At 45.6% G+C, this 23,516-nt stretch overlaps 1 protein-coding gene across 2 annotated transcripts; it reads right to left on the bottom strand.

The window, feature by feature from the left end:
• On the bottom strand, window positions 1–22,477 carry CDC6 (cell division cycle 6). 2 transcript variants are annotated; one of them, XM_028702671.2, is made up of 12 exons: window positions 22,362–22,477; window positions 20,598–20,783; window positions 19,336–19,596; window positions 18,262–18,461; window positions 16,396–16,571; window positions 15,030–15,136; window positions 13,812–13,951; window positions 10,148–10,248; window positions 5,889–5,953; window positions 4,636–4,853; window positions 3,609–3,749; window positions 1–1,167 (listed from the first exon to the last, which is right to left on the bottom strand). In XM_028702671.2, the coding sequence occupies exons 2-12, from the start codon at window positions 20,773–20,775 to the stop codon at window positions 1,081–1,083; spliced, it is 1,674 nt and encodes a 557-aa protein (XP_028558504.2). In that variant the 5' UTR covers window positions 20,776–20,783; window positions 22,362–22,477; the 3' UTR covers window positions 1–1,080. The 2 variants fall into 2 exon arrangements, with proteins under 2 accessions (XP_028558504.2, XP_028558505.2); XM_028702672.2 differs by lacking the exon at window positions 22,362–22,477 and adding an exon at window positions 21,600–21,621.
• Between the last annotated feature and the right edge of the window lie 1,039 nt (window positions 22,478–23,516).

Below are 23,516 nucleotides of genomic sequence, written 5' to 3'. Positions count from 1 at the left end.
AACCATAATCAGGACTGTTTTAATCTATAAAATTTTTTAAAAAGCAATGCGAATATACTCCATCTGTGTTTTTTTTAAAAACAAACAAACATCTGGCTGTAAATACGCATTTCAGTACATCTCAAATACTATAAACTCATGGGGTGGGGTGGGGTGGGAAAGAGACGTTCTGAAATTTCCCTCACCAGGGCTGCAAGCCACTCAAAGAGGGAGGGGCGCAGTGTGGAAACCCAAGGCAGCATTTCATGGTAACTATAAGAATTTTGAGTTCCACACAAAGGCATCAGACTAAGCAGCCGGCAGTTCGCAGAAGTGGCTCAGAAACGAAACAGACCAACTCTTTGCCCCAGGCCGCAACCAGTTCCAGCTCCAAGGCTGCATCCACAGTTCAAAAACGTTAAGACGCTTGGAGACTTCAGGTTTGTGCGCCTCGCTCTCTCTCGCTAAGCCCCACTGCAGCTCCTGAGATGCTAAGCCTCAGCATGACTGACATCTGCTTCGCGGAAACAGCCTTGACTTCAAAGGAGCCTGCGAGAGAAGCTGCTGCCTCCTTATTTCCTCCTGTGACGTTAATGGTTTTTGTTTCTGGCAAATGGGCTCTCTTGCTGACAGCCTTCATCCTCTTTCATCTTGGGTGCTTAAGACAGGCAGACGCCCCAAGAGTGACACAAGCAGCCCCAGTATGTGTGCAGGTGGAGGGCGGGCGGGGGGGGGGGGGGGAGATGTTAACACCGTTGGCGTGTGTTTCTCCCTCCGGGATTCATAAAAAGAAAACGGGAAGTGTAGGAAAGGGGAGATACCTAGGCGAAGGGTGAAAGTCCAGCTCCTAAAAATTAACTGAGTCAGCTCCATTCCACCCATTGCTTAGGATACCTTGCAGTTTAAAAAACACCCACTGGAAAAATAGACAGGGCATCTTTATAAGACTGATGCTGCTGGGGCCAGCGGGGGTAGGGGGAGGAGTAGGGATAATTATAATCGTCCACCCACTGATATGCCTCATGAAATGTTTCCGGCAAGAAGTTACGGTCCATTAGTTAGGAACATTCTGTGCAAGAAGGGAGGTGAGAGCAAGAACTCTTAAATCCCCTCGGCCAAGATGCTTCCAACCAAAACTCCATCCTTGAGGGCATGTTCCACGTCCTTCTCTTCTATCTTCAGGAAGATCTGGGAAGAAAAGGATTTGTCAGGCTGGAAACTGGTAGTCAGCATCCATCGTTGCAAAAAAGCACCATCTCTACAGGAGGCCACTCCTTGTAGGACGCTGGAAATCACTAGGCCTCCGTAATGGGGAGAGAGAATACAGGCACATCTGCTATACACAATGCCATCCAAACAGCTCCGCTTCCACCCAGTGCCCAAAGCCCGCATTGCAACGGTAGCTAAATCGTATGGTGACTCTTGCAGAATTTCACAACCTGTCATGGGATTCCCCCCACTGCCAATTCCCAAGGTTGTAGAATCATAGGATTTGGGACACCTGAGGGGCCATCTGGTCCAAACCCCTGCAAGACAAGAATCTCAACACAGAGTCTGCCATCCAATCTGAAAGCATACCAGGCCCTGCATAGCTTTGCAAATGTGCTAGCAGTTTTATTGCTGCGCCACTAGATGGAAGGTGGAACATTTGTGGGCGGAGGGAGGAGGCCCAAAACCATCAGGTACAATGGGTGTCTTGTATCTTTATACTTCCTTCATCCAGCACTTGCTTTCTTCCTCAAGCTGCAGAACAAACCAATTTTGGCCATCAAACAAAATTCAACCATCACGGCTTCTTCTCTTGACAGCTCCTCGCTCCACAGAAGGATTCCCATTGTTTGCATAGATAAAATGCCATCCTGCGGCAGGCATTCTCCACCTTTTCAAAACTTACTTAGCTCAGGGCTAAGGTTTTGGGGGGACAGGATAGCAGGGGGACCTCCATTATCTCTGTGCAGGAGAGCCAATGGCGCCATGGCGGCCCAAAAGTGCCCTGTGATGCTCCTGAGACTTTTCACAGCTGCACTGGTGGTGGCAGATCTTACACAGGCAGATCAACTGATGTCAGGGACTGGTTGGACGCAGAGGAGTGGTGGGAGGAACCCATCTGGGGAACCCCCAAGGGAAGAGAAGGTTTCAGAAGGTGAAGAGGTAACAGGTCTTAGTGAGCTGGGAGAGTTGGTGGCAGAGAGCAGTCCAGAATCAAAGGCAGAAGCTGAAGCAGGAGAGGAGGGAGGCCAAGAGGCAGAGGTGGGTCAGGCTTGTGAAGAGGCATGGGTGTCTCCAGTTCCTGCTGCAACAAGCACCCCTCCCCATTGGCCTTCCAGAACCAGGAGAGGCATGAAGTGGGGAGTCTCTGATTGCTTGGAAAAAAACTCTGGAGAGGAGGAGACACTGCTGGCTGTGGGGAGGCAGGGACCTTTAGTCTTGGCATCTGCTTCATGGGGGCAGTTGTTGTGGTCATTAGGCCTGACACTCCTGTGCAGATTCTGTCTTGCTAATAAAGTTATCTCCAGCTTACTTGGTGCAAATTTCTGCTGGCTTGCTCCTGTCAACTGACCTGGCAAGGAACCTCTGGGTTTTACACTTCTGCTCCCTTTTGGGCACACCTATGTGCAAGAATGCTGACATTTAATTCTCCATTATTTCTACACTTCTCCCTCCTATAGAAGGGTGCAGCCTCTTTCATCAGACTGACAGGAGGGGCTGTGCACTGTGGCTCTCCCACAGAGTTGAAACAAAGGAGAACAAGAAAGATGCAGCAGTTCTCCCACCAACACAGCTAAGGCAGGCTGAGGAGGGAGACAGATGCATTTAAGGAAGCCAGCAGGGAATTTTCAGGCACCAAAGCAGCCTGGCACCCAAAGTTTTCCAGAGGAGGCTGGGACCATGAACCACTGGGGCAAATCATCACTGCTCAGTGTTATTTCTTCCACTATACTGGAGTGGTGGAATCAACATGTTTCCAGTGACTGTGCTGAGGACCAGTGAAATAAGGAAACGCTGCACACTGAGTCCTTAGGGGGAGAGTATATTCTTAATCTAAATCTGTGTTTCCCAAACTTGGGTCTCCAGCTATTTTTGGACTACAGTTCCTATCATCCCCGGCCACTGGTCCTGCTAGATAGGGATGATGGGAATTGTAGTCCAAAAACAAGCTGGGGACCCAGGTTTGGGAAACACTGATCTAAATAAATGTAAAACCACTTTAAAAGGCAGGGGGCTAATTCCAATGCCATGCATTTCCACGGCAAAGCACACACCCCTTTCTCAAAGGTTTATTGTAATTTGCTGAGGGACACAAACATTTTCGGATCTCAGCACACAATTTAGTTCTGATGTTTACTAGCAAACTGCCCCATCAAATATATTCAGCAGCCCCATATAGAGTGGGACTATTGGGTTCATCTACCACAGCACAGTCCTTTCTGAGTGGTGCCGGCTCTCTCCTTGCATTGGGATTCTTTTAGTTAGAGATGCTGAGAGTGAACATGGGTCCTTCAGCATGCAGAGCACGTGTCCCACCACCAGATCATGGCCCTTTCTGAGAGGTGAAGGGGACCCTGGATACTGCCCTTCCCACCCCTGCTGGAGTCCAGGCCATAGCAAAAGTAGGTCTGCAGTAGTACCTTAGTCAGACGCGCTTCTTTAGTCTTCTTCAAGCCCACAATGCCTCTGGATTCCAGGAGAGCCGAAAGCGACAGGCATTCTGATTGGCCAACAGCTCCTACTTTCTGCTTGCGGCAAACCTTGCTGTAGGCCTCATGCAGCTAGGAGGAAATGCCATTGAAAAAACACAGCGTTTTTGAGTAGAGGAAACAGAAAAGTGTGCAGCTCTCTATGGCTTCCTCCAAGTGTCCCAGGCTAGCTAGTTCCCTCTTTGTGGCTTCTAGCTGAATAATAGGTCTCCTGCCCATGTCCCGCATAGCCCAGCCAAAGCTGCTGGCAAAGCAACACACAAGTGCTGCTCCACACCTCTGGCATATGAGCACTGCTTCTAGTCCAACCCCCCTGAAATGCAGGAATATGCAGCTGTCCCGTACAGGTATTAAACCTGCAACCATGGTGTTATCAGCACCATGCTTTAACCAAGTGAGCTATCCAGACTGACTTGATGGTGGAGAGACACAAAACCCTTCCACTCCACAGTAGTTTAGGATGGGTAGAATAATGCTCAAAGACAAGACAGAGGTTTTTAGGGTGCAATGCATGTAGCCTATGCTGCACCAAACACTACTAAAAGACATTCCAAGCCGTCATCTTCCACTCCGTTCCTACTTAAAACTTACTTCTGTAAGCAAACAGTTCTCATTAACTCCCATGGCCTTTAAAAAACAAACAAACAAAGGACGGGAGATGTAAGAGGAGAGGAAGAGAGAGGCAGATGGAGCCAATTCCCTTGAAGGTTTTTTTGGGGACTCTAGTTCTTTGTGTACTGCACGTCCCGCATAAACAGCCAAACATTTTTAAGTGGGTCCATGGTAGGACCCAGAGAAACTCCTTGTACACTTCTTCCTTTGTGCTCCCGAGGACTCTGGTTTTAAGAGGCGAACCCTTGTGCTGCAAAGTAAAGCTCCTTGCCAAGTAAGAGTGGCATAATACACTAGCAGTGGCGATTTGAAGAGGTTGGGGGGCAGAGAGAATCTGCACACTCACCTTTCCCAGCGTCACCTCTTTGGTTTTCTGTTGCCTGGTTAAGAGCAGCAAAGAACAGACCAAGATTTTCTGCTGCAAGGGAAAGGTATTGGCCTCGTCACAGCCTGCACCTGAGGCCAAACGGTCACCGTACACATCAGAGATCACCCGGGATACGTGGGCCAGTCCCACCCGCTGGGGTACTGCTGAGTCTGTGGCTGGCTTAGAGGAGGATTTGCCTGAGGACGGGAGAAGTCAGACAGTGAGCAGCTGAATGGAGAGTAAGGCAGTGCAGGTAGAGCTCAATAGGAAGGTCCTGGCATGGGTTGTATCTTCAAAAGGCAAAGCTTCATTCCCTTATGATTGTTGCACAGTGGTACCTCGGGTTACATACGCTTCAGGTTACAGACTCCACTAACCCAGAAATATTACCTTGGGTTAAGAACTTTGCTTCAGGATGAGAACAGAAATAGTGCTCCGGCAGCACAGCAGCAGCAGGAGGCCCCATTAGCTAAAGTGGTGCTTCAGGTTAAGAACAGTTTCAGGTTAAGATCGGACCTCCGGAATGAATTAAGTACTTAGCCCGAGGTACCACTGTAATGTATACACTCTTCTTGTGTTTATATGCTGCCTTTGGGCCAAAGAGCTCCAAGTGGCATAGCTAGAGTTCCCAGGGAGTCTCATATTCAGGCAATGACCAGACCCAGACCAACTTGCCTAACACAGACTTAAAACGGTGTATCTGCTCTCCATCCTGCCCATTCTGAAGCAGAAGTAACAGATGTCCGCACCATTTATACATTACAGCAAATGAGAAAAAGATGAGGCAAGGTGGACCCAAAGCTATTGCAACACTACACATTCAGAGTACAATGTCCCTAAGCTGCACAGATTTCCAGTTCATTTTGGGAGATGCTTTGAAAACCGAAATCGCTTGTTTTCATGCTCCCTGGACGTAGTAGTAGCTTCACACCTGCATTTGCACTGCTCAAGTTACACTTAAAGCCAGTGCAGGAAAGACAAGGAGCAGGTGTTCGCCTCCCTCTGCAGGGCTGACTGCTGGAAGGGAGAACATTTTTCCCGTACCAGCCAGCTGCACGTTCCTCTCTGTCTCCCTTCACCGCTGCCCCCCACATCCCTCAGCAAGGCCTGAACAAGTCCCTGGGAAGGAACGCTACCAACTAGGGCCAGGAAAGCATTTAATGAAACATGACAGCACTGCACAGCAGCCTAGGACCTGCTCAGGGGGAAGAGCAGGGAGGAAAGCTACTTACAGACAGGCAGCAGTTTAAGCACAGTTTGACTCTTCACATCTGACTCCACAATTTCAATGGCCCTCCTAAGGACAAGAGTAACATTTCAGACAAAGGCGTTAGTTCCCTGCTAATGCTTTTTATCAATCCCCAACACAGGGCTACTCCAGATTTTCTCATTAAGTTGTCCACTGAAAGACCAGTTCCATTGGGCTATCCATCCTTCAATTCTCATCTAGTCCCCTTGAATCGATGGATGGAAGACAGGGTAGCTCGCAACATAGGAACGGACTGCTAATAGACACAGGTTTGTTTGGACAAATATATTGATATTTGGAATGAGGTTATACAGAATATAGTTGGTACAATATTGAATACATATGATATTGCACTTTTCCCCACTTTATTTTGTACAACTGGGGGGGAAAAACACTTTTAAATATTATTAATAATAGTAAGAGTAATGATAGCAAGTCATCATCATCTCCCATCTGGCAACAGATATTACAGCAGGCTGCAACAGTGGGTGACATGGAAAGCAGGGTCCTTTCCAGGAGCAGCTTAACCTGTAGTCCTCCAGAGGTTGCTGAACACTATACCACCCATCATCCCTGGCCACTGGCCATGCTGGCAAGGGTTTCTGGGAGTTGGAGTTCCATGACAGGTGCAGCATATGCCAAACCAACCTCCCCTGGCCCATTCCAGCAGCTCCGTTAGGCTCCTCCCATTTCCATTTTGGCGGCTCATTTGTAAGCAACTAGCATTTTAAGGACTGGCGCTTGAGTTTCCTTATTTTGTCCCGCTTCCCCATCCCTTTACAGCTATGGAGGTAGGGAGCAAATGGTTCAATTAAGCTTATCTTCATAAGCAGTCGCCCAAAAAGATTGAGAGAGAGAAGAAGGGAGGAGACTGTGCCTGGATGTAACCGGTTATGGGTCCTGACCTATCAACAAAAATCAGCAGTCCAGAAGGACTGTGTTTCTAGGCTTTTGTCTGTTGTCATAATAAGGTACCTAACCAGCCCGTAATTTTATCATACCATGTGGCTGTTCTGTCTTTCTCACCCCAATCCTGCTCTCAAAGCAGTGTTGAAAAGTCACAAGAGGGAAAACTATGCAAGCAACCCCCCCACCCCACCCATAGGAGACCTGGAGTGGCACATGCATGGCCCATTAATGGGAGCTCATTACAATCTTGCCTCTTAATGAGACTAACGCTCTATTTGTTGTAGTGGAAGCGATGCTGGAGGCAGTTCTCAAGCCGAAGCCCCAGTGCCAACCACTGTCTAATTTGGGCACCCCACGGGGGGTGCGGAACACGGCTAAATCTCTGTTTAAGTTGACAAATACTCCAATCAGACTAAGCTAAAACAAAACTAAGCCAAAACTAAAGATGTTTGGACATATCTGGGCTGCATCAATAGGAGTATAGCATCTAGATCAAGGGAAGTAACAATGCCACTGTATTCTGCTCTGGTCAGACCTCACCTGGAGTACTGTGTCCAGTTCTGGGCACCACAGTTCAAGAAGGACACTGACAAACTGGAACGTGTCCAGAGGAGGGCAACCAAAATGGTCAAAGGCCTGGAAATGATGCCTTATGAGGAACGGCTAAGGGAGCTGGGCATGTTTAGCCTGGAGAAGAGGAGGTTAAGGGGTGATATGATAGCCATGTTCAAATATATAAAAGGATGTCATATAGAGGAGGGAGAAAGGTTGTTTTCTGCTGCTCCAGAGAAGCGGACACGGAGCAATGGATCCAAACTACAAGAAAGAAGATTCCACCTAAACATTAGGAAGAACTTCCTGACTGTAAGAGCTGTTCGACAGTGGAATTTGCTGCCAAGGAGTGTGGTGGAGTCTCCTTCTTTGGAGGTCTTTAAGCAGAGGCTTGACAACCATATGTCAGGAGTGCTCTGATGGTGTTTCCTGCTTGGCAGGGGGTTGGACTCGATGGCCCTTGTGGTCTCTTCCAACTCTATGATTCTATGATATACCCTAACTAGGGTTGCCATATTCCCAACATTTTTTTTAAGGTCAAACTTGCTGAACTTTTTTGGGACATCTTTTTGTTGATTTTTTTTTTAAGTGTACCCGCTTTGCCATACGTCAAAGGGCAGGGGGGCAAATTAAACTCTTCTAGTTTTCATTTATTTTAGGGAAAGAGAATATACTTAATGCTCTCATTAAATTCAATGGGCTCTTAACATTGGCTAAATGCTCCCCTGGAATCTGTTGTTTGATAGGTTTTGTATCAACTTTAATGAATTCATGTATTTCTCCTACTGGTTTTCAGTATTTTACGAGATTATTCAGGGGCAAATTTTATTTTGATTTTTTAAAAAGAAATGTAATTTATTTTAGGAAGTTTGTACATACAAACTACTTTGTGTTGATAGTTATGACCTATGGCCAAGTCAAAATGAAATTAAAATCTGCCAGAGACAAAGCTTTTATGAGAACCCCATCAATAGAAACAACATACCAACAGACCAAATTATAAATGTGTGGAAGGATAATCTGCGTCTTACAAGAATGCAAAGGTGGGGCTCTAACAGGCCTAGCTGGAGGGTGTTGGGAGAAGAGCATAATGAACAACAACAACTTATACCTTGCCCATCTGACTGGGTTGCCCCAGCCACTCTGGGTGGCTTCCAACAGAATATAAAAAATGTAATGAAACATCAGACATTAAAAACTTCCCGATACAGGGCTACCTTCAGATGTCTTCAGAAAGTTGTATAATTGTTTATCTCCTTGACATCTGATAGGAGGACATTCCACAGGAAGGGTGCCACTACCGAAAAGACCCTCAGCCTGGTTCCCTGTAACTCTACTTCTTGCAGGGCGGGAACCGCTGGACGGCCCTGGGAGCTGGACCTCAGTGACTGGGCAGAACGATGGGGGTGCAGACGCTCCCTCAGGTATACAGGACCGAAGCCATTTAGGGCTTTAAAGGTCAGCACCAGCACTTTGAATTGTGCTTGGAAATGTAGTGGGAGTCATGTACTTCTTTTAGGACTGGTGTTATATGGTCCTGGCAGCCGCTCCCAGTCGCTGGTCTGCCAGCCGCATTCTGGATTAGTTGGTAGTTGTCAACAAATGGAAAAAAAGGGGAGCACCATAAAGTGAAACACACACACAGGCAGCCACAAAGCCTCAACCGTGCTCAGAATATAGAAATATTCCATCTTCTGAGCACGGTTCAGGCAAGCAGTGGCTTCCCCTTATGTTCCTTGCTTGGTATTTCTCTCTCTCTCTCTCTCTCTCACTCACACACACACACACACACACACCCGTTTGCTCTGCTGTAGATGCTAAAGAAACTGTTACTTGCAAAATGGACAGGTCCATTTTGATGTGACAAAGAGAGCAAGAGCAAGTGGTATGTAATAGCTGCCTATTGCGGTCCTGGCCACGATGGAATGTGGTCCCCGACCCTTTTCTTCCAAGAGAATTTGGCACTTGGGGAGGAGGGCTGCAATCCCAAGAATCGGGGGTCCACTCCCAATTCTTCTATCTCTTAACCATTGCTTGTAAGTTTCAAGTTGCAAACTTGATGTTTCCTGCACTGGACATCATATACGTTGGGCCCAAGAAAGCCGGCCGCTGTTTCCTCCCAAATGGGCTGATGAGCCAACCTCTGAGGTCTGGCAGGGAGGTTCCTACCACGGTCTTGTTTCCTTTCCAAACCTATGAGCAGCTAAACCCTATTTCACACATGCGCGAGAAAGATCTGTGCCAACATCCCTGAAAATTACAGCCGTGCCCTTCCTTCTGCCAAGGGGTCACGTCTATCATCAGCCTGTGCTGAAGTACATGTTTTTACCCCCCAAAAAATTGTTGAGTCAAACAGAGGAAGAGGCAGCCCCCAAGCAAATGCCTGGGCAAGGTCAAGGAAGGCAGGAAGCAACTCCCGCAAAGCCAACTTGCAAGGGAAAAGGAAGTACTTCTAAGCCCCATAAAGATGTCTGCTTGAGAACTGTTAATGAGAGCCTTTTGCAATCCAAATGTAATTAACCAATCTATAATCGCAGCAGGGAGGACCAATTCCTCTCACCCTTCATAGGTAATGGGCTGTGAACGTTTCCAGACATTAACACAGTCAGGAACAGGAAGCACCCTCCCCTCTCACCACAAAGGCATGAGGGCTCTCCCCCGCTCGCTCGCTCTCCCTCCACCTCCCACGCAGGGGGACCAAACAGCATAATGAAGCTTTAAATCACATCCCACATGCGCTGTAATTAGCTCGGGTTTTTAAGAGTGCTATATATTCTTCACCTGCAGATGTCCAGAGCTTTGCGCGCATCCCCAGAGACAGCAGAGACTTTCCGAGCACAGAACTGGATGGCGGCGTGGTCCAGCACCTGCTCCCCTGACACCTAAGGGACAGGGAGAAGAAAACAGGAGCTGCAAGAGCAATATTGGAAGCTCTGCTGCGCAACATTTTCCTGGATTCAGTAAAAAAAAAAAAATACCAAAAGGGTTTTGGGGGCATGTGTAATGGCAGCTCCTTTGTAACAGCCCAAGAACTCTCGTTTTGTCCAACTCACAGTCCTTAATCCCCCCACCCCCGACTTCAGACCTTATTTGTTGCCACCAGGAAGTGACATAGAGATGTAGAGAGCAAAGGGCTTAGCAAGCAACAAGGCAGGCTAGGACTGATTTATCAGTAAATACAATGTCAGCATGCTGCGGCCAAGGGGGCTGCGTGGAGCTCCTGTATGTGTATGTACTGCACCAAAACGGAGGGAATTTAATGGACTGGTGATCTGCTACCAGGCCACGTTCAAGGTCATCATCCATCAGTTGGTTTCAGATGTCTTGTAAATACATTGTCCCTTTTTGCCCAAGCTTTCCCTGATCCACAGGTTTGGACCCTCTTATTACTGAATTGCCATTTTTATCTTTAAAACAAAACAAAACACCACTGTTTCACTCTTTTATATGCTGTAACTCTGTTTATGGCATCTCATTTTCTCATAGCAGCATCTCATTTTCCCCAGATTACTAGCATTCTGTGCCTTCCTTCACTTTACAAAGTAGCCACTGCTCTCGCAAGAGGGAGAAAGTGGGCTGGTTCTCAAACGCAGCGAACCTGGAAAGCGCCCGTAGTGCCAAGGCACAAGAGAGGTATATATTTTGCATGTTAAGATAATAACAAATTTAGCAGGGTTCCAAAGCAGAAGTGATAAAGATCAGGCAGGCTTTCTTCCAGGCAGACATTTGTCTGACAACACAAGGAACATTATTGATATTTTGGAACTATTACAAATGAACACTAATACAAAAGCAGTATTGATTTTTATTGATGCGGAGAAGGCCTTTGACAATATCTCTTGGAATTTTATGAAGAAAAATCTTAAAGGGATGGGAGTGGGACGGGGGTTTGAAAATGGTATAGAGGCAATCTATTCAGAACAAAAGGCAAAATTGATAGTTAATAATGTGGTGACAGAAGAGTTCAAAATTGAGAAAGGAACACGACAGGGTTGCCCTATCTCTCCATTGTTATTTATTTCGGTCCTGGAGATGCTCTTGAACATGATCAGAAGGGACCGGTTGATTGAAGGAATTCAGGTCGGAGCCAAACAATATAAACTAAAGGCATTTGCAGATGACTTGGTTTTGACATTACAGGAGCCAGAATCTAGTACGAAAAGAGTTTTAGAACTGATTCAAGAATTTGGTCGGGTGGCGGGATTTAAACTAAATAAACAAAAAACTAAGGTTTTGGAAAAAAAACTTGACAAATGAGGAAAAAGAAAGGTTTCAGAAGGAGACAGACTTAAATGTGGTTAAAAAGGTGAAATATTTAGGGGTGAATATGACGGCTAAAAATTTGAATCTATTTAAAGATAACTATGAAAAATGCTGGTCAGAAATAAAAAAAGATCTAGAAATTTGGTCAAAATTGAAGCTTTCCTTGTTGGGTCGAATTGCTGCTATAAAAATGAATGTATTGCCAAAAATGTTGTTTTTGTTTCAGACTTTACAGATTGTGGACAAGATGGATTGTTTCAAGAGGTGGCAGAAAGATATTTCTAAGTTTGTCTGGCAGGGCAAAAAACCCAGAATAAAATTTAAAATATTAACTGATGCTAAAGAAAGAGGGGGGTTTGCCCTGCCAGACCTGAAACTTTATTATGAATCAGCAGCTTTCTGCTGGTTGAAAGATTGGCTACTTCTAGAGAACACTGACACTTTAGATTTGGAAGGGTTCAACAATGTGTTTGGATGGCATGCATACTTGTGGTATGACAAGGTTAAAGCTCATAAAGCATTTAAGAACCATATTGTCAGGAAAGCAGTGTTTAATGTCTGGATAAGATACAAAGATTTATTGGAAAATAAGACCCCAAGGTGGTTATCAACGATGGAAGCTAAGGCTCAGAAAAGACTCAATATGGAGGCCAAATGGCCAAAATATTGGGAGATATTAGAAAATGATGGAGACACTTGGAGATTGCAGAGTTTTGAGAAACTAAAAGATAAAGTGCGAGATTGGTTACATTATCGTCAAATTAGGGAGGTTTTTAATGAGGAAAAAAAAACAGGTTTCCAGGTGGAAAAATCGAAGCTAGAAACTGAACTGTTAGAACCTAAAATTAAGGTATTGTCAAGAATGTATAACTTGCTGTTAAAATGGAACACTCAGGATGAAACGGTCAAATCAGCTATGATAAAGTGGGCTCAGGACATTGGTTACAATATTATGTTTGCTGACTGGGAACGGTTATGGACCACTGGAGTAAAGTTCACGGCATGTAATGCCCTGAAAGAAAATATTATGAAAATGATATATAGGTGGTACATGACCCCAGTCAAGCTTGCAAAAATATACCACTTGCCAGATAATAAGTGTTGGAAATGTAAAGAAACTGAGGGAACTTTCTTTCACCTTTGGTGGACATGCCCTAGGGTTAAGGCTTTCTGGGAAATGATATATAATGAATTGAAAAAGGTATTTAAATATACCTTCCCTAAGAAACCAGAGGCCTTCCTTTTGGGCATTGTTGGCCAAATGGTGCCAAAGAAGGATAGAACTTTCTTTATGTATGCAGCAACAGCAGCAAGAATACTTATCGCAAAGCATTGGAAGACACAAGATTTGCCCACCCTGGAAGAATGGCAGATGCAACTGATAGACTACATGGAATTGGCAGAAATGACTGGCAGAATCCGAGACCTGGGAGAAGAGCTGGTGGAAGAGGACTGGAAGAAATTTAAAGACTACTTGCAAAAGCATTGCAAACTGTATGAATGCTAGAATGATGCCGGATATAAAGATAATATGGTATTAGAGATATAGTCGAGAGGTATATGCAAAAATGGCTAATAGAACAAATGTGAAGCCAGAACAATATTATGTCAAATTTAAATAAAAGGAAATAACGGGATATAATTGGAGATATAATACTGGAAACGTATAGTTTGAAGTAGGATGTGAAAGAAGATGAGGTATTGCTGAATAAGATTTTGTAAAAAGGAACGCAGAAAAGGGAGATGTGAGGGAGTCCGGAAAGAGGGCTATGAGAACAATTTTTGAAAAAAAAAAATTTTTTTTTTTTTTTTAAATGTCGGCTTAGGTAACTTTTTCCTACTGTTACTGATGGGTTTTTTTTCTTTTCTTACTGAGTTTTTCTTTTTGATTTTGAATGGTGTTTTTCTTTATTTTTCTTCTTTCTGTATTCTGTATGGTGAAGTTTGTTTTTACTTGTGAAAAATTAATAAATATCTTTTTTAAACAAAAAACAAAAAACAAAGCAGAAGTGATTGTGCCTTCTGCAGGTCATTTAGGTGTATTTTGTATTCTCATTTTGTATTTTTCTGTTGCAAACCGCCCTGGGATCTTTGGATGAAAGGCAGAATACAAATTTTACAACAATAACAACAGCAACAACAACAGGACAGGAATTTTGGAACTCGGCTTCTGAGATCTTACCTGCTTGAGGCGTTCCTGGAGGATGGAGGCAAGCTGGTCTTTGTTGTACGGGGGAAAGTTTAGCAGCTGTGGCCTGCACTTGGGACGGGCTTGCAGGCGGGGCAGGATGCGATCTGTGAGGTCCAGAGCATTGGCTATCCCTACCAATGAGAAGAGATGCTTAGAGGCCTTGCAGACATCCAATTTCTATCCTTCTATACCTTTCTATCCTTCTTACCCCATAGCTTCCCACTCATATAGCTTGCCTCAGAAATGAAGGAACCGCACTCTTAAAATAGGAGACCACACAACAAAAACAAGAATTCACATACAGCTTGAAGTGTTCACCTAGAATGCTGACCTTGCACCTGCTGTCTGAAATACAGCTCCACATACCTTCCCTCTGTATTTGAGGGACCACACAAGACTCACAAAATAAGTTAACGAAAAGACCTTACATTCCATTAAAGCCTAACCAATGAATATGACAGAGAAGTGTGGACCTCATCTAGAAGCTTAAAAAACAGCAACTTTCTTGTGGCATGCTGCGATAAACTTGCATGTTCCATTAAGCCACCTGGAGCTCAAGCAATTGCTCAGCCTTTGGTCTGTATCCCATAGGCTGGTCAGTGGAAGGCTGGTGGTCCTACAGTTTGTACAGGGAACTCGCCCAGGTGGCTTTCCCGTCTCCCTTCAGATGTTCTATTTCTGTCAAAGCATGCACTGAACCGATTTACGAATAACTCATTCCTCCACCAAAGGGAGTGAGGTGGGCAGTGGCGTACAATCCTACTGGAGCAAGTGCCTGATCTGGTTTGGGGAGGCCTTCAGGCCAAATGTCCTCAGCAGGTCCACACACTCCTCACTGCCTCCTGTTGTTCCTCCTCCCTCTGCCTTCACTGGCCTTGTTGCCTTCGCCATGCCATATTCATGTAGCAAAATTGGGCCCAGTCTGCATAATATCCTTGCCTCCAACTAGTGGGTTCAGACAGGTGACTAGGAAGGTGGTGGCTTGCTCCTGCTTTCTAGACACTTGTGTCTTCTGGGCCACAGAGAGAGGACAGGCGTACAAGCAGTGAATGGGAGGGACAGCGGCAGGAGCGAGGGCCCTGTGGCTGGCAGTGTGTGGGTGCTTGAAGATTTCCAACTGTGCCACCCACCCCACAATGCCAGTCCTGAAGTCATGCTCTCCTCTCTCCTGAAACATAGGATTGGGCGTCATTAACTCTCGACACTCACCAATGAGAACGAGCCGGGAGTTGGGGAGGGAAGGCCACTCAAACATCGTGTACAGCACATCCTGCCCTTTGCTGTCCAGCTGATCCATCTCATCTAACACAACCAAACTGTGAAGATGAAAGACAAGAGCACGTGAACACCACCACAGCAATGTGCTACGGTAAGAACATCCTTTCTGCCACTGTCGCAGCATCCAAACACCCATCAATTGCAGGTAGCCCCACGGCATCCTTGGCACAGGACTGAAACTGCACCTCTCCTGCCAGATACCCTATGCTATTTAGGCAGGGTAGAATAAAATATTTCAAATTATAATCACTAGCTTCTTTAAAAAAAAGAAATAGTAGTAAATGTTTCTAGCCCTGCAGAAGACTGAATTGATCTCTCAAATTCTTAGGTCCAGAATCAAATTTACCATTATCCAAAAGACTAACTGTCCACACCCCGCCCCCAGTCTGTTATCAAAATATGGGCATTTAGATTGACACTGCTAAACTCTCTCTGACAGCAATGTTTACGGCTCAGCCACATATACTGCACCAAACACACAGCAAAGAGAAAGTGCCCAGTATAATAGGCTTTAGATATTATAGCTGTTGAAGACCTTTCAGACTAAACCCATATTTCTCTAAACCTCATTAAGAGACTTTTATGAAAGGTTTATAGCACAAAATGTGCCTTGCCACTCAAAACACAACAGTGATGTGAGGATGCCTGTCTTCAGCTCTCTATATTGGACAAACAGGACAAACCTTACGCCAAAGAATAAACGGACATAAATCTGACATCAAGAATCACAAGACAGAGAAACCAGTAGGAGAACACTTCAATCTCCCAGGACATTCTATACAAGATCTCAAAGTAGCTGTTTTACTACAAAGGAATTTCAGAAATAGACTGGAAAGAGAAGCTGCTGAATTGCAACTTATTACCAAACTTAAAACCATGGAGAGACCTGGTCTGAACAAAGACATTGGATTCTTATCTCATTATACATGACAAAGCCATTTTTCACCTTCTCACCCCTTGCTTTTTCCTGTAAGACCTATTGCAGTCGTTAAGAGTCGTCAACAGGCTCATCACAGCTATCTGCCAATCACCCATTCCCACCACCCTTCTGAGTAATACCCCTCCCCACCTTCTCACTATATAGAAGGATCTGGCAACTTCTGTTTCAGTGTATCTGAAGAAGTGTGCATGCACACGAAAGCTCATACCAAGAACTAACTTAGTTGGTCTTTAAGGTGCTACTGGAATATTATTATTTTTTTGTCCAATAGAGGTTATGGCTATCCTATGACAGACCTGCTCAAAACTGGCTAGTTTTAAGAATGCCCCCCTCCTACCACAAAGGGCTTGTACTTACACCATGGGTGCACTTTCTGATGTCAACCGTTTCACCAGCCTTCTGATCACGTCACCCCTGGCTGCTTTGTCTGCTCCAGCCTGGCCCAATTGTACAGCCATTGCTGGGAACACAGCCTGGGAGCTTCTCAGAGCCATGCAGTTCAGGACTATGGTCTGACACCCAGCGAGCTCCATCTGCCAGGGAGACAAAGGAGTGTTTTAGAGTAGATCAAACTTTGCAATAGAGTACAAGTAGTGCAATAAAGAGACAGCAATTCCACAGACCATCACTGAGCAGAAGTACCTGCAAGGAAACTGTGGAGGACAGGAAATTACAGGAGGCCACTTTCTTGTGCCTGGGGGACCAATAATCCAGCATGAGGGATGGTCAAATATACTCTCTTAGGCAAAACTGCCAAGCTGCCCCCATCAGGCACAAATTATAAGCATACTGCCCTGGAAAGGCAGGTCCTTGAAATCCATAGAATAGCCACGTGTTCACATATATCTTGTAGGGGCAACATATTTTCAATTCAGGCAGCACACCAAAGCATGGTCTGTGTCAACCATAGTTTAAAACTCATATCAGTTTGAGCATCCAAATGTTCAGCTAAGCTATGCTTTAGAGTTGTTTGTCTGCTTTCATTTCCCCACTTCTTCAGCACTTCCTCAGTTCACGCCTGCTTTTGCAAACAAAGCAGTGGTTGTCCCTATGGTTTGTCAATTCGGATACCACACCAAACTTTAGTTAGCACAAAACCAAGGTTCCTATACCCATCTTAAATCAGAGATATGATTTGCTGGCCAAATACAAAACACAGTAAAGCTTCCTTAACCTTGTTTTGGAATATTAAAAGTGTAAGATATACAGGCAAAAAGTATTTTATGGGCATTGGAGTGATTGCAGGAAAAGGTTCTCACTGGGCTCTGAATTCACATAGTTCTCCCACACCTAATGGCATATGGGAGAATTCTGAAAGAAGAGTAGACCCAAAGCTGTATCATATAATGTTAAATGCCATTTGTCAGAGCTGGGCAATAGTTCTTCCGGCATTACCGTCTTTTTCGCCCTATAGGACGCATTTTCCCCCCTCCAAAAATTAAGGGGAAATGTATGTGTGTCCTATAGAGCGAATACAGGCTGCGCGGCTAAGCCCAAAGCCAAACCAGGGAGACGGAGCGCTGCGGAGCGCTCCGTCTCGCTCTTCTAGCTTGGGGTTAGTTGTGCAAAGCCTCTGCAGGGCAGCGGGGTGCCTTCACCCCGCTGCCCTGCAGAGGCTAGAAAGGCTGTCCCCGAAGCCAGAACAGCGAGACGGGGTGCTCCATCTCACTGTTCTAGCTTGGGGATGGCTGCGCAAAGCCTCCACAGGGCAGCGGGGTGCCTGCACCCCACTGCCCTGCGGAGGCTCCAAAGGCTGTCCCCGAAGCCTGAAAGGCGCTGCAAAGGCTTCAGGGATCTTTGAGGCTGGCAGTGGGGGAAAGCAGCGCTCCCCCCCGTCAGCCCAAAAGAGCAGGTTGAAAGGAACCTGAAGCCTCCGAAGCCCAGAGGGAACTCCCGCCGCACTCCAGAGGCTTCGGGTTGCCTTCACTGAAGCCTGAAGAGCGAGAGGGGTCAGTGCGCACCGACTCCTCTCGCTCTCCAAGCTTCCAAGGTAGGCGCCTGAAGCCTCCAGAGTGCAGTGAGAACTCCCGCTGTGCTCCGGAGGCTTTGGGTGAATGCACCTTGAACGCACCTAGTTTTAGAGGGGGAGAACAAGAAAAAAAAATTTCCCCTGTTCTCCCCCTCCTATGGTCCGGTGCGTCCTATAGAGCAAAAAATACGGTATGTTTCATAGCAAAAGTCTGAAAGAGGACCAGCGTCCAAATTCAAATCCAGCAGTTTTACCTTTAAGTCCATCAGGGCCCTGTTGAGGCAGGCAGTTTTCCCAGTGCCTGGAGCTCCAGAGATATAAAGGCTTCCTGGGATCTCCCTAGAGACATGCTCTCTCAGGAATCTATGAAGAACACCTGTCTCTTTCTCCCTTGCATGCAGCTGGTCCGGAACAGCCGTGTGTAGAAGACTCTTTGCCTGCTGGTAACAAGTGCCTGTATAAACAAAATGAAGACAGGTTTAGAACAAATAAAACGCCTCAATATACCTAACAAAAACTATACAAATAGTAATTGTACAACTCTCTTCTAACAGAGACAACAGTAGACAAAAAACAAGACAAAAAAAACAAGACAAAAAACCACACTGGAGTTAGGAAGAGATCTATTACAATAAATGAAAGATTACTTTTGCTGTCTCTTTTTAAAAGTTCCTTTTATTGAGCTGTTCTATCGCTGAAGCTAGCAGCAGCTGAAAGCAGATTGCTAGACTAAATAGACCCTTGCCTATTCAAACGCGTCTTGTACTGCTCTGTTTAATACTACTGATGTATTGCCTTGCTTTTTTGAACACTGCCTGTAGTTGTTAAGATTGCCGACATAAGAATCAAATAAGAATGTTCAAGAAGGGACGCCATTCTAACATTAACGTTGCCAATAAAACTTACTTGCAATATTTTGACCAGCAATAAATGACTAAAGATGAAAGGCAGTATGTCAAGCCCCTCTGTGATCACAGCTAAACCACAAATTTCAATGGTTTTTATTCCTTGGCTTCCCTCAAAGCATCCTAGGAACTGTAATTTTATGAGGTTGCTGAGAACGGTGAGAAATATTCCAACCCCTTCCATGGAACCACAGCGGGTCTTGCCTGCGGGTAATGTAACAATTGAAAAAGTCTGAAAACCATTTTGAATTTATGACACAGCCGTGCCTTACGTTTTCTCATTTTGTGGGAATAACAGTGAACTAGCCTTGGATTCTGAGGTCTTAAGAGACTGAATTCTTTATAAACCCATTTTTAAAAATCCAAGCAACCGCAGAAGATGTAGTACCCAGTTCTTCCACCATACACAATGCTATTACATACCTTCTTGCTTAAAGAGACGAGTACACACCAGTTCTTTCCTTGGGTGGCGATGCTGCGGTGAAGCGTTAGGGGTTTCTTGACCACCACGAAAGGGAGAGGGAACCAAATTGCCGCCCTTAGTTGGAGATTTGGGGGTTGAACGCTCGCTGAAGAGTAAAGCCCGGCCCTTGGGAGAAGTGGGTGGAAAGCTATTCTCTTTTTTACCCTGCTTACTTGGAGAGCAAGGCAGCAACTGGGTGACATTGCAGAGATTGTCATCTCCTGTGGGAAACAAAGACACACCATGCCAAGTTTAGAAGAAAGCAGCAGAAGAAGAAAATGAATGTGAAATACAGACAAGAACCCAGATGTAAAAGACAAGTTTGTCTGCCCTCTATTTTACCAGAGTTCATGTCTGCCATACAACATGATGTCTTTAAGATACCTTTTGTTATTTCATTTAAAGTTTCAGAGCTCTTATTATCATAGGCATCATTTAGGAAAAGCACAAGCACAGGGCCTGTCAAATGCCCCCTTATTCAGAGAAGTGTTGCTGTGCTCTGCCTGCTCCTTCCCTCTGGACCCTTTGCAATGTACACTTACTGCATCAACCCTACTTGTTCCGACTTGCTACTGCAAAAACTCCAAATGCTGGGTTTAGAATACAAATAACCACTTCAATCTTTGCAGATAAGCCTGTCTGTAGGAATACTATTGAGCAGAGCAATTATTTCAAGCACAGACTCTTCAGCAGTACACAAATAGGCCTACCTATGAATTACTTTTTATCTTTCGAGTTAGCCTTCATGGGAAATAAACCAGACGCTTTGCAAGAAAAAAATAGTCCCAATTCCACTCACTAACTCCAGGTAGGACCCATCCAAAACCCTGCAGCCTCTACCATTCAGTGTTGACAATACTGAGATACATGGTCTGAATCTGTGTAAGGCAGCTATTCCTGTGTTCTTAACTCTGGTGTTCAATCTGAGAAAATCTTGGCATCACTTAGCAAAGTCATTAATAATAATAATAATAATAATAATAATAATAATAATAATAATAAATTTTTATTTATACCCTGCCCTCCCTGGCCAGGGCCGGGTTCAGGGCAGCTAACACCAAATATAAATTACAGTAAAATGTAATAGGAAAACAACAACAACAGTGAATTAACATATGGCTTAAAATACAGCTGGTTTAGTGCCAAGCGGAATGGCTGAGCAGGCTTTCTGTATAGGAATGTGTTAGGATATTTTTGTTGGATGAAGAGAAAGGCAACTCACCAAGCCGTTTACGGGGGCTGAGAGGCAAGACCTGCTTCTGGGGTGAAACTGACAGAGGGCTTGTGTCCAGTTTTGAAGCCTCCTCATTCTCTAGAGGTTTGTGACATCTCCTAATCGATTTCCGCTTTGGGAATTTGATGGTGCTCTGGCTTTCAGACTGAGATCTGGTGCAAGGCATGATGGACACTGGAGCCCAAAGAGAGCAAATGAAAGACATTTAAGTTAAGTGTGCATGTGTGCGCGCGTACACACTTTTAAATTTCACAAATGGTCTCTAACAGTTACAACTATCCTGTCCCCCAGCGATGCCTTTCCTCCCGCTAGGTGAACAACAAAATAAAGACCTGATTGGAACAGAGTATTTTCCCCTCCTTATTCACCAAAAACAGCTGAAGTCCTACATTTGGGCTTAATGGGCTAGGCTCCCATACAGGTCTATGAACCCACACCTCTATTTTTAGCAAGTTATTCACTATCTCCAGACGCCCTTGCCCCTAATGATTAATCATGCTCACCCCAGCACAAGCTCTTTATTTCCCATCCTTTGTTCACAACATGCCCCTCTCACCCATTCCTATACCTTGAAGGTAAGCTCAAGGTTAAACATTGACGACTGTCAAGGTGATAAACCTACCCACCACCTAACATAAAAATTGTTGGCTGAAATAGTTCGAAACCCAAATTCCTGCTGGATCATCACTCTCTGTTCCAGGAGCAGAGGCATACTGCGTTAAAAATACTCATCCCAACCTGCCTCATTTTGCTCATTTTGTGGCATCACTGTTGTTCTCTTTTCTTTTTATAGTGATAATTAAAAACAACAACCCTAAGACTTATTTTGCTTTATCTGTTTTAAGTACAGTAGCCTATGTTTTTAAATGATTATCAATTATTGAAATACTTTATTGTGACTTGTACAATTTGTATACAGTGAGATTACACGAGCACCCCCCACTCAGCTCTCTTAGTCTTAATCCCCCTCGTTTACTGAGGCACACTCACCAAACCCGAAAGTCAGTTGCCCTGTTATCTAAGAAAAGCCCTTAGTATCCATTCCTTAAAAGGGCCTGGCAGTAAATTCTGATGCCAGAGTTGCCTGTTTTTCTCTACACTCTCCTGCCTTCCTTCCAGAATTACATGGGGGGGGGGGGAGGTTTCCACTTGCTGATTTCAAAGATAAGACTGTTGGAAATATATATATATACACACACACACACACACACACACACACACAGTATTAAAACTGGAATAAAATAAATGCAATTTCAAATTCTCGCCCCCCAGCCATTAAAAAAAAACCTCTTCAGTAACTTTAGGCCAGTCTCCAAAAGCCACACTGAAGGACGAGGTGATGTGATCAGATATCCCAACTTTTTATTACGGCGGGGGGGGGGAGGGGGCAGAGGGCTTTGAGTTTGAATGGGAGTGGATTCAGGGGAGGTGTTTTAATATCCCCACTCGCACTTTACCGCTCTAAATGACTCTTCCCCAAAGCGAAAAGTGAGCCAGGTGGGTCTCACGCCCCTCAGAAGCACATTGCCCCAAAGCGCCCCAAAAGCCTTTGCAGCGAGACGTCTCACAGACGAACCCTCCCCCCTTTTCCCTGCCTTTCCCTTTTTTTTCAAAATTTCTTAATTCATTGATAACAGCAGCAATAACCACTTCGCCTCCCCTCAGCCCCCCGCGCAACCCACGAACCCCCTCTCTGCTCCAAGCGCCTCCTTACAGCCAGAGCCTCTTTCGCGCGCCAACATGCGCACCTACCGTCAACCCGAACCTGCGGAGCCCAAGGGGCGCGAAGCTTCTTCCCGCAACCAACCCGCTTGACTAAATGAAGCGACTCCGCCTGCCCGCGCGTGGCCAACCGGCCCCGGTCCGCCCATTGGTTCCCCGGAGCGCGCGCGCCGGACCCGCCCAGCCAATCGCAGCTCTCCGCGCCAAACCTGAAACCTTCCGTCTGCCCAACTACATCCCGCCGCAACCGCGCTGGGCGTTCCAGCCAATCGGCTTCTTTCCCGTATCGCTCGGGCTCCTCCTATAAGGACCTGGTGTTGTTTTTTCCCTCCCTTCCTCTTTCCGAGGGGCGAAGCAGCGCAAAGGGGACCAAACTTCCGGTTTGATTTTGGAACGTTCATCCCGCGCTCTGGGCGGGGCTTCGAAAGCCGCGAAGTTCCACAGATAAGACTCAGGCGGCTTCTTCTGATAAAGCCTTTTCTCTCCCCCCTCCCATCAGTGGACTACAATCCCCAGAAAGCATTGCTGCAAAATAGATGCGAGATGTTGGGAGGAGCACGCTGGGATATGCAGTCCGGAAATGCGTGAGCGGCGTTGTTTGCTTTTTTGCAGGCTCGGAAAGCAGACGCACACTTCCGAGGCTTTCCGTGGCTGCGACTTTCTTGAATTCCACGGCTTATGGAAGAACAAAGGAACTAATACACTTTTAAATATAAGACTACTAAGCCCTCTTCTGTGGCCGGTGAGGCACATGAAAGGTTTTCCTCAAATGAGAGATAGGAATACATTTCTGTGTGCTGCATAGCACTGACTAGAATACACTAAAGGTGGAGTAACAGTTGCTTTGTATTTCAATTGCAGTAGCATAATTGAGGGCCACCTAAGAAGCGGAGCAGAAGGAATTAAGACAGCCACCGTCACCCTGGTTCCATCTCCTTACTGAGCTGCTTCGAATCCCTTCTCATAGTAGCCCTTTAAAACCAACTGAACAGTCAGGAAAGCAGCTTAGTGAATGAGCCCTAAACAATCTTGCACCGCAGCTTCAATCTGGTCTTACTCCTTTCCTCTTAAATAACTTTTATAGAAAGAAAGGGTGCAGTCCAGGTCTTGCAGAGGCACACCTGGGATCCCTTGTGCCCTTAGCAAGGAGTTGTATCTGCAACCCACCCCACAAAATTACGTACC

The sequence above is a fragment of the Podarcis muralis genome, chromosome 13, assembly GCF_964188315.1.
Source record: "Podarcis muralis chromosome 13, rPodMur119.hap1.1, whole genome shotgun sequence".
Classification (NCBI taxonomy): domain Eukaryota; kingdom Metazoa; phylum Chordata; class Lepidosauria; order Squamata; family Lacertidae; genus Podarcis; species Podarcis muralis.
Note: the sequence above shows the minus strand (reverse complement) of the source record. Positions and strands in the feature narration are given on the sequence as shown.

What these genes read in the sequence shown, in the direction of transcription:
- CDC6 (XM_028702671.2), bottom strand. Translation starts at nt 20,775, where the DNA reads ATGCCTTGCACCAGATCTCAGTCTGAAAGCCAGAGCACCATCAAATTC. An exon ending in CAGCCCCCGTAAACGGCTTG is followed by an intron (nt 19,597 to 20,597) that starts GTGAGTTGCCTT and finishes TGTTTCCCACAG; the next exon opens with GAGATGACAATCTCTGCAAT. An exon ending in CTCCCGGCTCGTTCTCATTG is followed by an intron (nt 13,952 to 15,029) that starts GTGAGTGTCGAG and finishes TCTCATTGGTAG; the next exon opens with GGATAGCCAATGCTCTGGAC.